Here is a 15,260-nt window from a genome sequence, read left to right as displayed (position 1 = left end):
TATACGGTAAGTCAAATACTGACTGATGTTTTTCATACTAATTTTAGGCCCACAGTTAGACGCTGAATTGTCACGGATTTTCCCGTTATTTCCAGATTATGACAAGGAGCACACGGCGGGTGAGACCGGTTGTAAGGGGATGATCACTCCTCCATGGAACCTGATCCCACCTCTGATGTTGTAAAGGACCGTGTTTGCTCTGCTCCTGATTTGCATTGTTTAAATGGACTTTTGAGGTTGAATACTGTTCGTTATCTCCATATAGTTCATTGTACATGTTTTATTCCTAAAATCTTCCAATTCATAAAGGGACTTGAACATGCTATTGTTACATGAAGAGGGAATTTAAAATTTTCCAATACACATTTTACAAGCAGCTCAATATTAAGGAGACCTCAGCCAAACGTTTTGGTTATCAAAAAAAAACTGTCCTCTGCAACCTTGATAAATGCTGCAAGTTTATAATGTTCAGTTGCCTCCTAACATTTTCGGTTCGGTGAAAATAACCTTACATTTTCTTTTTCAGATTTCTGCTATATAATTATTTAATTATACTTTGCAATGAATCACATTCCTCGACTATCAGAGGTTGTCTATTATGGACTGTGTCATAAAATAGGGAGTCCTACAGAAGTGAGGTTCAGGAGAGAAGTGATGGACACTGAGGAGTTTGTGAATAATCCTCTGCACATCATAAGGGGGTATGATAGAATGAAGAGCGGGAGTACAAGAGAGGGATTCAGACTGAGAACTTCAGATGAAGATCATATGTTATGGATTTCAAACCATAAAGTAATCTGTGATCCCTCACAGATCAGTCTTTACCATATCCCACAACACACTGTGATTCTGATGGAGTGTGATGATTTACCACCAGGATTTACCAGACTAAAATTGATAAGTCCATCAAATTATCCAAAAATTAGATCCTCATGTGTAATGATGAATGGAGAAATTTACATTTCTAGTACATTATTCCGCGATAACTATTTCCAAGATTTTAAGTCCAGGTCTGCCCTCATGGCCTCTTCTTTCCATCATGGACCTTGTTCTTCATCCAATATCCAAAATGTAGAAGCTGACTTCGCTTTTTGTTTATGGTCAAATCACTGGCCAACAATAGCACTGCCATGGATACAAAGATGTCGTCAGCGAGGCTGGCCATCTGAGATTGTTCTTTCAGAAATATTAAGTGGATTCCATGTTGTTCCTATTGGCAGCACACCTGATAATGGAGAAGAATGGAGAGTCTCATTCTCGAAAGCGGAACAAAAGCTTGTGTGTTCAATGAATCACTGTCAGTTTTTGTGTTATGGTCTCTTCAAATTTTTTCTAAAAGAAGTAATTAATTTGCAAAATAATACAACTATGCTATGTTCATATTTCATAAAAACAACTGTATTTTGGGTAATTCAGCATGGTAATTCCTTGACTTGGACACCACATAACTTGTTGTCTTCTTTCTGGGAATGCTTTAAATTATTGATATACTGGGTACGAATTGGAGAATGTCCAAACTTTTTTATTCCCCAAAATAACATGTTTCGAAAGAAAGTCGTCGGTTCTGCACAAACTTTAATGTTCAGTCAGTTGTATGATTTATATTGTAAGGGGGTATCATGTCTTCTATTAAGTCCAACCTTGAGACCTTACCTCAGTCTTTCCATTTTATATAGATCGATGAGTGTCTTTACTAACGAGAGCAGCATCATATCTAGCACTGAGCTAGATATCAGCTTCTATAAAGAACTATATTCAGACAATGCTGTTTGTTGTATGGAGGAATTTCGAGTTTACATGGAACACCTTAAGAATATAATTATAAGAAGATTGACATCATATCAGATAGTTACATTACAATATATGACATCAATTGTGTTACGGAACATCGCCTTCTTGATTCAGAGTAGTATTTATACAAATAGATATCGCAATAAGATCCAATACAAAGCAAATAAGGTGTCTAATAAATTGCTTAAAGTTTCCTGCACGTTTGGCTGTGTGTCAGACATTTTGTATCTTGCTATGTACTTGTACAGAGATTGTAGGTATGAACATTCACTCAATTGTTTACAGAAAGCACAGGAGAGAATGTCACAGCCATATATTATGTATGGTCTTAATGTAAATGTTAATGTGTACAGACAGTGCATGGCTGGGATACCTCTGGGTAAAAAAATAAGGATAGCTGTAGTGAAAGATATTGTGTTTAACAATGAATACACTTGCATTAATGAACTAGCAATGGAGCAAATAATAAACAAGTATGGCACGCCTGTATTATTGATCCCACCCCTAGTGTTGTTACACATGTTACTTATCCTAAATCATCACAGACAGGATGACACAGTCAGGTCACAAGAATATCTACAGGATCTACACACTCTGCTGCTCCATGATGATGGTAATAATGTACCAACCGATCTAAGAGATATTTCTTGGCAAATACTTGGAATCTGTCAACAAATCTGTGGGGATTATATAGGATCTCTACAGTCCTATCAATATTCATTACAACAAAAACCAACTCATTATATTCAGGAAGCGACACTGCTAAGAATGAAATCTCTTCCACTTGGGGAGATGTAATGTTTCTATATCAGAATAATTGTTTACAGATCATAACGAGTATTTACAGTTTGTAATTTTCTTGATTTATTCTGTAATTTTCCATCTTTCTCTCTTATTTCTATGTTCTCTTTTTAGTTTATTACAACCAACTCTAATATTTCCATGCTCCTGTATATTTTTTCATCGACTGCCGGTACTGTACATGTTATTTCTAACGTCCTCATATCTTTTTTTTTCTTTTATTAAAATTAAGTCATCTGACGATCTTACGAATGATGCTGATAAAAAAAAGGCCTCAAAATTATTCAGTACTTGACCATTTGACTTTTTAAGAACTTTTTTTTTTAATTGTTTAGATATGTAATATTCAATTTTATCACAATACATACTAGTATAATTCTTATTGTGTTCATTATTAGACAAGACAATTAACTGTAAATGTAACTTTGAGTTTAGATTTAATATTCAGCATGTAAATGTATATTTTGACATAGATTCTTTTGTGGAACTGTCGGTTCTATAAGAGATTGCAATTCAGAGTCTCTTTATTTTGGTTTTATTTTATTTTATAAACGACACCATGTTTAATGATTAATTTGATTGATGATTGATCTATATTCCGCATAAAGCCTTTTTTCCTGCAAGATTCAATAAATATAGTTTGTCTTGACACTGAAAGAGCTAAAGCCACGAAGTGCCAAAATCGGCCCTGTCACCAAAATAGGTGAAATTTTCTCAAGTAATACTTTAAGATTAAAAGGTTATAAAACATTTTTTTTTTGCAATATCTTTTCTAGTTTTCTTTTTACTGTCATTTAAAATTGATATTGTTTTCTACATGAATACTATGACGTTATGACGTTGACTTGATATACTATAACGTCATGAAGGAAAGGTTATGAGTAAGAAGGTAATATGCACATATAGACCCTCCATATACTGGAGGAAAAATCTTTTTTGGACTGAGAGAAAATCACATAGCATAAAGAAGTACATTTTAAAATTATTTAGTTCATTTTTAACATAGGGCGCGTTCCTTTTCTTTACCTAGGAAAAACTTCAAAGACAATGACAAAAGGCTAAAAGAAATTAACATGCAAATAAAGTTTTTAGTTACTCCAACCTGGTAAAATAATATAAAGTGAACAATAGTTGAAATAATCTAGAAAAAAATGGTAATATGGTGTAATATGGTGGGAGACTTTATTTTACTCAAAATCACAGGGCCGATTTTGGCACTTCGTGGCTTTAGCTCTTTCGAACAATTATATATTGCATGTTTTGCTTATTGCATATATAGAAATATTTGGGTAGTAGGGGATAAATAAAATATACAAAGAGATAACTCGTGTCTAGTTTCATAATACAAAAACTATTCAATAAATATTTCTTCTTTTAGTATTACCGTTCACGGTAGCTCAGTCGGTAGAGCGCTCGCTCCGTGATCGGGAGATCGTGAGTTCGAATCTCGGCCGCGAGAAACCCAAGTCGATAAAATGGGTAGCAACTGTTCCTTCGCCATGCGCTCGGCACTTTGAAGTGAAAGTTGCGGGTCTTTCGGATGAGACCTTAAAAAACCGAGGCCCCGTGTCACGGCAGGCGTTGGCACAATAAAGATCCCTCACTGCTCAATGGCCCCGAGTGCCGAGTAAAGGTCAAAATTTGAAGCCCTTCACCGGTATACGGTGACGTCTCTAAATGAGTGAAAAATTCTAGAATGGGACGTAAAACAACATACAATCAATCAATCAATCAATCTATTAGTATTATTTTTCACGTTACTGTAACAATCAGATTATTCATATAAAGTAGAATCAACGATGTATGTATGATTTACTCTCTCTCTGTATAACATAAATCTTATAAATTTCAATGAATATAAAAATATGAAAATACAATTTCAAATATAAAGCACTGCCATTAATGAAATATAAATTTTTCATGCTACGATTCACATAGCAATGGAATGTAAACACATAACATGCGAAGACGCACATTACACATAACACAATACAAACACATACAATACGTATCTTACCCAATATATGCTATCAGATCCTGGTTTAATCTACATCTGACTATATCGTGTATCAAATGGATCTCCGTAATATAACTAATATTTTCACATATTTTATAAAGAAATTATATAAACTATTTCACACATTTACTCTTACTATTCATCAAATGAATGTATTTATAATATTAAAATCAACTGAATCAGACATTCTATGGATAAATAATGTCTAAGATCAATATAACATGTGTTAAATAATCAACAGACCATTTTAGACTAAATTTGAAATGCTTATTATCAATAGAACCTTCAAAATAAAAATCACATGATCAAACCTCTCAGCCAACCAAAACAAGAAATCAATTATCCATAAATAATTGACCAGAACTAAAAAGGAAATCCATATCTAAAATAATATTTAAATTGAACATAAAGAGATTAACGGAAAACTGTTGCCGTAATAGATTAATGTTAATTTATTCAACTCACACACAACTACATAGTTCTATTATGATGTTAAAATTAAAATCTTTCACTCTTGTTAATGATCATTTAACGATCTAAAACAACAGTGAATTAGCCAATCAAAATGTTTCGTTACAAAACAGTTGCATTAGAATTTTTATTTTGGAGGTGGTGTCCTATCTCTAGCAGGATAGCATTAATGGATCTGATTTATATTTTTAAAAAAATAAATAAATAAAAATAAATAAATGTTCATAATAAAAGTACTCTGTGGTGATCAAAAGCCCCCATAACTTACACCAGTCCACCTGATTTTCTTCTTTCTATTTGTACTGGTCCTTATGAATGACTAAAATGATTATAGCCCTTATTATTTTAAGTCCGTGAGCTCTGATATAACATTCCTAATGTAAATTTTTTTTTCAGTCGAATATTATACTGATTTATCTGAATTTGAAAAAAAACGCTTTTCATGTCTTTCAGAGAGAGCTATAGAAACTATACAAGGTTACTTTTTTCAATCTTTAAACCCTATGTTGATATTAAATAGTTTTTTGGCTTCTCTTAAATTCGAAGTTCGCTCGCAATAATGACATAAATCATGTTATTTATAATGACATCTTACACTTTCAAGAATTAAACAAAATTTCCATGTGCCACAAAGAAATCTACCTTGTAAATTTTCCCGTTTTTGTATCACATTGCCTCTTTAACCATTGTTAACTCTTGATATTGAATTTCAAAACAAAAAACTACTTTTAAATGACTATTAAAGGTTTCTGCATGTAGAAGGTAGAACTAAATATAAGAGAGTAGATCTGGGCAATAATAGCATTATTCCGGTGTATTCCGATGCTTCTTCAAAAAGAAAATGGCCCTCAACCGGCAAGTGGTGGCGTCTGCATATGAGCGTAAATAAGGAAGAACCATTTTTTAATGAAAATATTGCATTACATATCGCAATGCAGTTTAAAATATCGCAGTATATGGCATTTAAAAATTTCGAGCCGATGACCCAAATACAAGTCACGCATCCTTTGTATATTGACAGTATATAAAGAAACGGGTCATTTAAAAGATGTTTTTTAAGTTTATGATCATATGTACATGTAATTTCCAAATAACAAGACTTTTACTAGGGGACAGGTTTCGTGCGCTTTATGTATCATGCTGGATATTTATGCGGACAGGTGGATATCTCAATTGTGTGTTTTATTTTTAACATTGCAAGGTAATTGTCATTTATTTTCTTTGATTTTGCTACACTTATTGACATTGCTCTTGGTATTATTGTGAAAACAGTTTGCTGGTATCATCTGAAATAAAAATAAAGTTTTTTAAAAGTATTTAATGAAAATTGTCAAATCTAAGCAAGCTTTGATTAATTTAAAGATTTGATAATGTATACAACATTCAAGTGTCGTTTCAGTACCCATACATGTAGGTAAAATACTTGCATTTAATAAGTGTATATGACCGGACATCGCAGACAAAATCATCATTATCGTTATCAATCACATTGTTTCTACAAAATAGAAACTAAATATGCAACATTAGTTTAATCTTTATTCCTTATGTTGGTGATAAATAATTTGTTTGCTTTTCGTAAATTCAAAGATTGTTTGCAAGGAAGACCCAAATCCTGTAATTAAATGAAAACCTTATACTTATATAGAGGATCTCGTGCGTTGTCAAAACTTGTTTCTAATGCAATTGATTATTTCAAAACAATATGTTCATAACTAAACAAACCTTATACTTTCAAGAATTGAACAAAATTTCCATGTGCAACACAAAAATTCTACTTTGTCAATTTTCCTGTTTTATGTCAACTTGCCTCCTGAACCATTATACGATCGTTTACTCTTGATATTGATTTAAACGGAAAACTTCAAACTGACAACCTGCCTTGTTGGCTTACAAAATCCAAAGTTCTTTTTCATCAGATTGGTATTTCTACACTTAGGGATAAGGACTATAGATAACTGAGTAGGGCCGGGCAATAACACCGATATTCCGATGTATTCATATATTTCTTCAAAAAAGAAATGAGCCTACCACCAGCAAGTGCTGGCTTCTCCATATGACTGAAAAATTCTCAAGAGGGACGTAAAACAACAACAAAAAATGGTATTGCAATATGTTTTTGCAGTACCAATATACCCGCTAAATGCTTGGGCATAAAATTAAGAAATAAAATATGCTTTTAATGTCAGAAAAAAAACCAATACCGACAGTCACTAAGTCTTTTGTGTCAAATTTTTGTCTAATGAGTCATTTTCATTTCTACATTTTCGAAGAAAACTTCAGTGTAAACTCTTTTCTTGTTATTTATATTAATAGTTATTTACATTCTGCTTCTAATTAGAGGATAATGAATTAAGAAATGGCCATTTTGCTTTTGATTGAAAACATTGCAATACATACCGCAATGCAGTTAAAATATCGCAGTATATCGCAATGCGAAATTTCCAGCCAATACGTATATTTACCCCACCTCTGATGATTTTTCGATGAAATCCTGGCTTACGATTGGTTGAAGTCTGTCACGTGAAGGGGGTGTATTACTTATACCTAGTCGCTTGAAAATCAATACATGGTTGATGCGGAGTTATCGTTCTATTGTAACACTTCGAGCAACTCATATGCATGAGGTTCGCGGGTATCTGTTGATAAGTAAAAAGTTAATCAACGTAAGTAACGAGATATAACCTTTTTCTCACTTTACTGAAAGTCTTCGAAACAGTACTGTCAGTACGTTATGAAACACTCGCAAAACAACATTACGTAACACAACGTGACGTCATAATAGGCATTGTATGAGTGATGAAACATATAGCGGAGAAAAACAATTTTACAAGCCACAGACAATACATAAATATTTCATCGGTGGGGTAAATTCGTTACATAGTTTTGTAGTGACAGGGTACGGGATGATACCTGGTTAGTAAATTCCATACCTGGCTCGGCTTCGCCTCGCCAGGTATGAAATTTACTAACCAGGTATCATCCCGTACCCTGTCACTACAAAACTATATTACTAATAATACCCAGCCCTCAATTAATTAGAACTGAGAGATCTCTGATCTGTGATCTGACCCAGATAAAAGTACATACACTCCTCTTTTGTCGCTTTTGACAGTATCTAAAGATACAGGTCTGATTCAAAATGTTTTTTAAAGAAGTCTAAATAACAAGACTTTTAAAAGGGGACTGGTTCTGTGTGTCATATAGGATATTTACGCGGACAGGTGGATAATTCGACAGTGGGTTTTATTTTTAACACTGTAAGGTAAATGACATTTATTGTCTTTGACTTTGCTACATTTATTGATATTACTCATGTAATGATGGTCAATATGTTGGTATCTTCTGAAATGTTGTTTTTAACTATTAAAAGAATACTGTCAAATTTAATCAAGCTTTGAGTAATTTAAAGATTTGATAATGTATAGAACAATCCAGTGTCGTTACAATGTCCATAAATAAAATTTCTTAAATTTCATAAGCGTACGTGACCGGACATCACAGACAATATTATATTTTCAATTATTATCGATCAGATTGCCTCTATGTGAATAGTATTTCTTGCTGATAAATTGAATTAACTGTACTCAAAAATTGCTTAGCCAGGTAAATACATAAAAAACAGTTGAACGAACTTCTTTTACTGTAAGTTCGACACCTCGATACCATGACTATGTTGAAATTATTTGGAAATTTCAACCATCTTTTCCTTTCTTGTTTTTTTTAACATATTTTATTGAAAATATGTCATAGGGATTGGACAGAAGCTCTAAAAACTTAGATAGGCATATCCATTGTCATACTTCATTATCTCTATTCCTTGGATATGTCTCTTTTTTTCTTGGTCCCACTGAGTTCAAGGTTTGACTGTAACTAAAGAATTGGTCCATTTAAACCTATATATTGGTTGTTTACAATGTTTGAATTCACGCAATTTGTCATTTAAATATAGTTGATGATTATACGTTCCCTTTACTTAAAGGAAATTTATCCATGTTACTGAAACCAGAAGAATTTAATCAAGGAGTATGTGATGGTCAGATGTTGAATGTTAGCATCAATGTTACCTGTGAATTCAGCGAAGCTAGAGCTATAATACGTGGAGGACCAATCGGTGGAAATATGAAGACCTACTGTAAAAAGGAAACATGTACAAATGGTGGAAATTTCAACAGAAAAGACAACATTCTAAAGGTTTCCTTCCCTATTGTGTATAAATCACACATCGGCAATCTTCTGGAAATAAGCGTCACATGTTTGAATGGAAGCGTGCTTGAAGATAGACTACCCATGGTGCCATGTTGTAAGTGTTAAATACAGTAATTTCCACTATAGGAGCTGTTAAAAACAATAAATTTCAATAGAAAAGCTTTAATTGTTAAATAAAGTAAACTCCACTATATTAGCTGTATTGTAATTGTTAAATAAAGTTAATTCGACTATAGGAGCTGTAATTGTTAAATAAAGTAAATTCCACTATGGGAGCTGCAATTGTTAAATTCAATAAATTCCACTATAGTAGCTTCTTATTGTTAAATACAGTAAATTCCACTATAGAAGCTGTAATTGATAAATACAGTAAATTCCATTATAGTAGCTGTTATATACAGTAAATTCGAGTATAGAAGTTGTTAGTGCTAAATACAGTAAACTCAACAATGGGAAATGTGTTATATACAGTAAATTCTACTATAGCAGGTATAATTTAGTGTTAAATACATGGACCATGGAAGCTGATAGTATTAAATACAGTAAACTCGACTGTAGAAGCTGTTAATGTTAAATACGACCAAAGAAGCTCGTCAGGACAGACCCATATGGTTTCCTTCTCTCAATAATTTGTTTTCTGATCTTGAACGACTATTTTTTTTATTATTTATTGTTTTTTGTAACTATGAATTGACTATAGCCACATGTGCATTATATGTGTAAAACATTTGTGCTGCGCCTCTGCAACTGAGGCCAAAACAAATGATAGGATGTCGTTGAATGATTTTCTACTTTTTGCTAGAGCTCTACTATTCTGACCTTATTAGAACAGCAATGTCAATGACTAGTGTATCGATATGTTTGATTTTTCTAAAACTATTTGTTACTTTATCATTACTCTGCCTTATCGTTGCCAAAACAACAATGGCTCTGATTGATTTGTGTCTATAGTTCTGTTATTTTTTCACTGCTTCACCTTCCCATCGCAAAAACAACACTTTAACTGAATTCTTTTTTGCAAAGATTATATTACTATTTCATGATTGTGTGTTTCGGGCTGCGAAAAGTATGTTTTTCGAATTTGACTGAGAGGAAACTTCTGGATTATACAGATTATATATATCTCCATCAATACATCAACTATCGTAAAATATGCTATCAAATGACTTCAATGTATCTATCAATAAAGTGCTCAAGTGGAGTTTGCTTGTTTGGATGGGTGTGTTTTTGTGTACATTTTGAAGTATGAGTATCTCGACAAAATGATATTTTTCTGTTTCTAAAGGTAACGGTAAAGAAAGGTGAAGTTCCTTGAATGTATTTTCTCTGCCTCCTTACTATGTTATGTCTTTTATTTGTTTGTTTACAATTTCGATTTTTTGCAACTGTAAATAAACAAGAATGTTTAACTCAAACGAATATTTGTCATTTAATTGTTTTAGTATCTCGATTTAATCACTCTGTCGAATGCAACAGTACGCATGCGTGGATAATATGTGAACACAACTCCTACCAGTTATCTAAACATGGAATGCGGTTAAAAAACGCTACAACTGGAAACTATCTGGATAATTGTGTGTGGCTGGACCAGTCATCGAGATGTATCAAGGGGTTAGCCACAGGTAACCAGTATTTATATCAAAGTCCCATAAATAACAGAATCAATCACAGGTAACCAGTATTTATATCAAAGTCCCATAAATAACAGAATCAATCACAGGTAACCGGTATTTATATCAAAGTCCCATAAATAACAGAATCAATCACAGGTAACCAGTATTTATATCAAAGTCCCATAAATAACAGAATCAATCACATGTAACCAGTATTTATATCAAAGTCCCATAAATAACAGAGTCAGATACAGGTCACCAGTATTAATATCAAAGTCCCATAAATAACAGAATCAGCCACAAGTATCCAGTATTTATATCAAAGTCCCATAAATAACAGAATCAATCACATGTAATCAGTATTTATATCAAAGTCCCATAAATAACAGAGTCAATCACAGGTGACCAGTATTTATATCAAAGTCCCATAAATAACAGAATCAATCACATGTAACCAGTATTTATATCAAAGTCCCATAAATAACAGAGTCAGATACAGGTCATCAGTATTTATATCAAAGTCCCATAAATAACAGAATCAGCCACAAGTATCCAGTATTTATATCAAAGTCCCATAAATAACAGAATCAATCACATGTAATCAGTATTTATATCAAAGTCCCATAAATAACAGAGTCAGATACAGGTCATCAGTATTTATATCAAAGTCCCATAAATACATAAAAGCACGATAATATTTATTTTTCAACAACAACGTCAAATTTTAGAAAAGTAAAGATGAAATATTGCAACAGTTATGACTTAAGCAAAGAAAGGATAGTCTAATTTGCAAGTTTTTTCCTGATATTTTTTTCTGAAATACCAATATTTTGTAACCATTCAGGACTCCCTAATGGCGCTCAGTACATTCTACCATACGGGTATGGGCATGAGATATTATGTGAAATGGATGGACAATCTGTTTACAACAACATTGCATGTAACCAAGGTAAATATCCGCAAACATGACCATTACAGGTAAACAAGGTATGTATCTGTAAACATTATATGTAAACAGGTAAATATCTGAAAACATGAACATTACAGGTTAACAATGTAATTATATGTTAACATGAACATTACAGGTAAACAATAAAAATATCTGTAAAAATGAACATTAAAGTATAAAAAATGTAAACATCGGTAAACATCGACTATAGAGGTAAACAATGTAAATATCTGTAAAGATGAAAATTACAGGTAAACAATAATATTACAAGTATTCTTGTGAGAAAATGTCAATTAGACAAGATGGCATAAACTGCCAAAAGAATATTCTCATTGTTGAATTATTAAATGAAATATGGAGATAACGAACATTATTTTTAGATTAAAGTCGATTTAAATAACACAGATCGGGAGCAGAGCAAACACGGACCTCCAAATACATCAGAGGGGGGATCAGGTGCAGGAATATGTGAATAAGTAAAAAGTCAACAAAAAGATCTGACAAGTAGATATAAAATCAGACGAGTAGAGACAGAACTATGCCCCCACATTAATGAGTTTTTGACACAAACAAAACAGAGGAGACCATGTTCAATCAAATAATACAAACATTTTCTTTAAGATTGCATATTTAATTTAGGATAAAAATCTTAAGAGTGTTTGGATGAAAAGGTTTGCAGAAATTTTAATACTAGAAGCTAAAGAGTCCGACTTTTGATTCATTTGCGATTTATCTATTTTTTTTTTTTAAATCAGTATGACACATTACACCCATTACTTTCAATTTGATGTTTTTAAAAAACATAGTTTTTATTCCTTTAAATTTTATCATATTTAAAATCAGAAAAATAAGAAAATGATGTTTTTAATTTTTCAGTAAATCGCAAGGATGACCAGACAGGTGGACACGTAGTACATTCTAACGCAGTACTTCTATTTGGATGCGTTCTACTTCCATTCGGATGCTTTCTTGCACTTCTCCTTCCGCAATATTGCTGTTAAATATTTCTTCAAGAAATGTCCATTAATTCGTTTTAGAAAGTTCCGTCTACCTTATCAATTTATAAGGCTCATGGCGGCTGTGATCGGTCAACAGGGGATGCTTTCTTCTCACCTGGTCCCACCTCTGGAATTACAAGGGTCCGTGTTTTATCCCCTCTTTACATATTTGTATTGTTTACAGATTTTTTGAGATCGATCACTGTTCGTAAAAATCGTCACCTTTTAAATTATTCCAAAAACAATAACATTTTCCAACCATTAGGGAAACTAGAGAAAGTAGGGGAAGGTAGGGGTATACCGGTACATTCAGGACCGACAATTTACACAAAGAAGTAAGAGAACAAACGGCCTTAACACAGCAGCGGAATATCATGCAGAAAAAAATGTCTGATACAGATTAAGTAGTTTCAACCAATGCCATACATGCCAAACAAATCAGAATCCGTCAGGCGATCGTGTTTGTATATATAATTCAGAACTTTAAACCTTGTTGTTTATAACTTTGATTAAAGTTATATTTCTACATATTTCATACATTTTTATATGAAGTGGTTACTGTTTAATAATTACATGTCGTTGTTAATTCATTATATGAAGTGGTCAATTCTTTATAAGCTTTAGTGCAGTGGTAACTTCTTTATCATCACCAAAACTGGTACTTTTAAACAGTAAAAACCATTCTCTATCCAGAGTTGTCCTGCGCTGCGCTCCTAACACCGTTGTCAACGCTCGTTGTACAAGATTCTTGTACAAATGGTAACGGTGAAAATTTAAAATTAAATTCGTAAATAATTATTTATGATTATCATCTATTTTAAATTTACCATCCCTCAAAACGATTTATTTTCAAAGTTTTTAGGGAACTATTTTGCAGAGTATAAATTAAAATCTCAATTAAAAATCCTTTCAAGGGGTTACAGATTTAAATAAATCATGTTTTCTAATACGAAATATAATTTAAAAAGATTATGAACACAATTTTTCATCATTTACAAATTTTCCAAGAATCTTGTAAAACAAGCGTTGACAGAGGTGTGTGTGGGAGCGGAGCGGGAACGACAACTCTGGATAGAGAATGTGTAAAACAGATTAAAGAGGCTGGGGGGTTGTGGCCATTTTTAGACTATATTGAACTCCTTTAGAAGAAGAGCTTCAAATGAAGATATAGAAAATGATCAAATTTTAAAACTAAAATTTTTGAAATTTTTCTTTGCCAAATGATAGTTGACAGCTTAAGATATCATATCTAAAAAATTAAGTTAAATCTGGTGGTTAATTTGTGGTTAATTTGTTGACCCCCAGCCTCCTTAAAGCGGGTGTTGCTAAAACGCGGATTTGAAAACGGAACGGAAAGGGGAATGGAACGGAAAATCTTATATCAATTTTTTTACTACACGCATATATATAAATCAATCAGTAACCATTATTCTTTACCAAACTGTTTATATCCTATTAAAAAAAAATAACATAACAATGTAATTTATTTATGACCCCCCTCTCCCCCCTAATAACTACATTTAGTGTATACGTGCAGTGGTCAATCAATTACATACTAATCAGACACACTGCCTAAGTATCTATCTTGATGTCTCATTCATCACTCGTCCAAATCAATTTTTTAAAGTTATTCACCAAAAACAAAACTCTCTTTTGAAATAATTTATTATGAAACAGGCAATGATGTTTTAAAACAGGTGGATGGGGCGAGAAAGAGAATAATTATGTACACATTTGTGTTCTACACAACGATCACTGGCATTAAGGAAAGAACAGAGGACATGCTTATAACACCTTATAACAGGCTTGTGTGGATCTAGAGGGGGGTTCCAGATAGGGTTCGGACCCCCTGAAGTTTGTGGAGTTATTATGTGTACATAGTTTTTGGTTTGTTGTTTAACGTCCCTCTCGAGAATTTTTCACTCATATGGAGACGCATCCACTTGCCGGTGGAGGGGTGCAAATTCAGAACGTATACATACTCGACACTAAGGGCCAATGAGCATTGAGGGACCTTTTTCGTGCCAGCACCTACTGCGACACGGGACCTAGGTTTATACAGTCTCATCCGAAGGACGATTCACAATGGGATTCGAACCCCGACGTAAGGATTAACTCCTTACTCCGCGATCCTAGAGCAAACTCTCTAATCACTGCGCCACGCGGGCGACTACGTGTACAAAGTAAAGTATGTGTACATAGTAAAGTAAATAAAAGAAAAATGACTTGGACCCCCCCCCCCAAAAAAAAAAAACAGACCCCTGTAAAGTTGATGTAAAAAGTAAACATTAAACGCAGTTGTTTTTTTTTTTATTTGGGTATAACCCCCCTACCCCACCCCCCAAAAATATCCTGGATCCGCTCTATCCACCGTCAGGCACTTGACACATGCTTGAAGCGTGGACAACGTACAT

The 15,260-nt window shown here is 33.1% G+C and overlaps 2 protein-coding genes across 2 annotated transcripts; both read left to right on the top strand.

The window, feature by feature from the left end:
- Positions 1 to 523: 523 nt before the first annotated feature.
- On the top strand, positions 524 to 2,986 carry LOC133198836 (uncharacterized). Its single transcript, XM_061334801.1, has one exon. The coding sequence runs from the start codon at positions 562 to 564 to the stop codon at positions 2,587 to 2,589; it is 2,028 nt and encodes a 675-aa protein (XP_061190785.1). The 5' UTR covers positions 524 to 561; the 3' UTR covers positions 2,590 to 2,986.
- Positions 2,987 to 5,883: 2,897 nt separating this feature from the next.
- LOC133199078 (uncharacterized) lies at positions 5,884 to 13,752 on the top strand. The gene is made up of 5 exons (XM_061334963.1): positions 5,884 to 6,281; positions 9,060 to 9,380; positions 10,729 to 10,908; positions 11,744 to 11,848; positions 12,725 to 13,752. Exons 1-5 carry the CDS (start codon positions 6,218 to 6,220, stop codon positions 12,847 to 12,849), a joined length of 795 nt encoding a protein of 264 aa, XP_061190947.1. The 5' UTR covers positions 5,884 to 6,217; the 3' UTR covers positions 12,850 to 13,752.
- The last annotated feature ends 1,508 nt before the right edge of the window (positions 13,753 to 15,260 follow it).

Source organism: Saccostrea echinata, unplaced genomic scaffold (genome assembly GCF_033153115.1).
Source record: "Saccostrea echinata isolate AGI-Se365-2 ecotype Australia unplaced genomic scaffold, CSIRO_AGI_Sech_v1 ptg000033l, whole genome shotgun sequence".
NCBI classification, from domain to species: domain Eukaryota; kingdom Metazoa; phylum Mollusca; class Bivalvia; order Ostreida; family Ostreidae; genus Saccostrea; species Saccostrea echinata.
The sequence above is the reverse complement of the archived record's forward strand: the minus strand, read 5'-3'. Positions and strand labels throughout refer to the sequence as shown.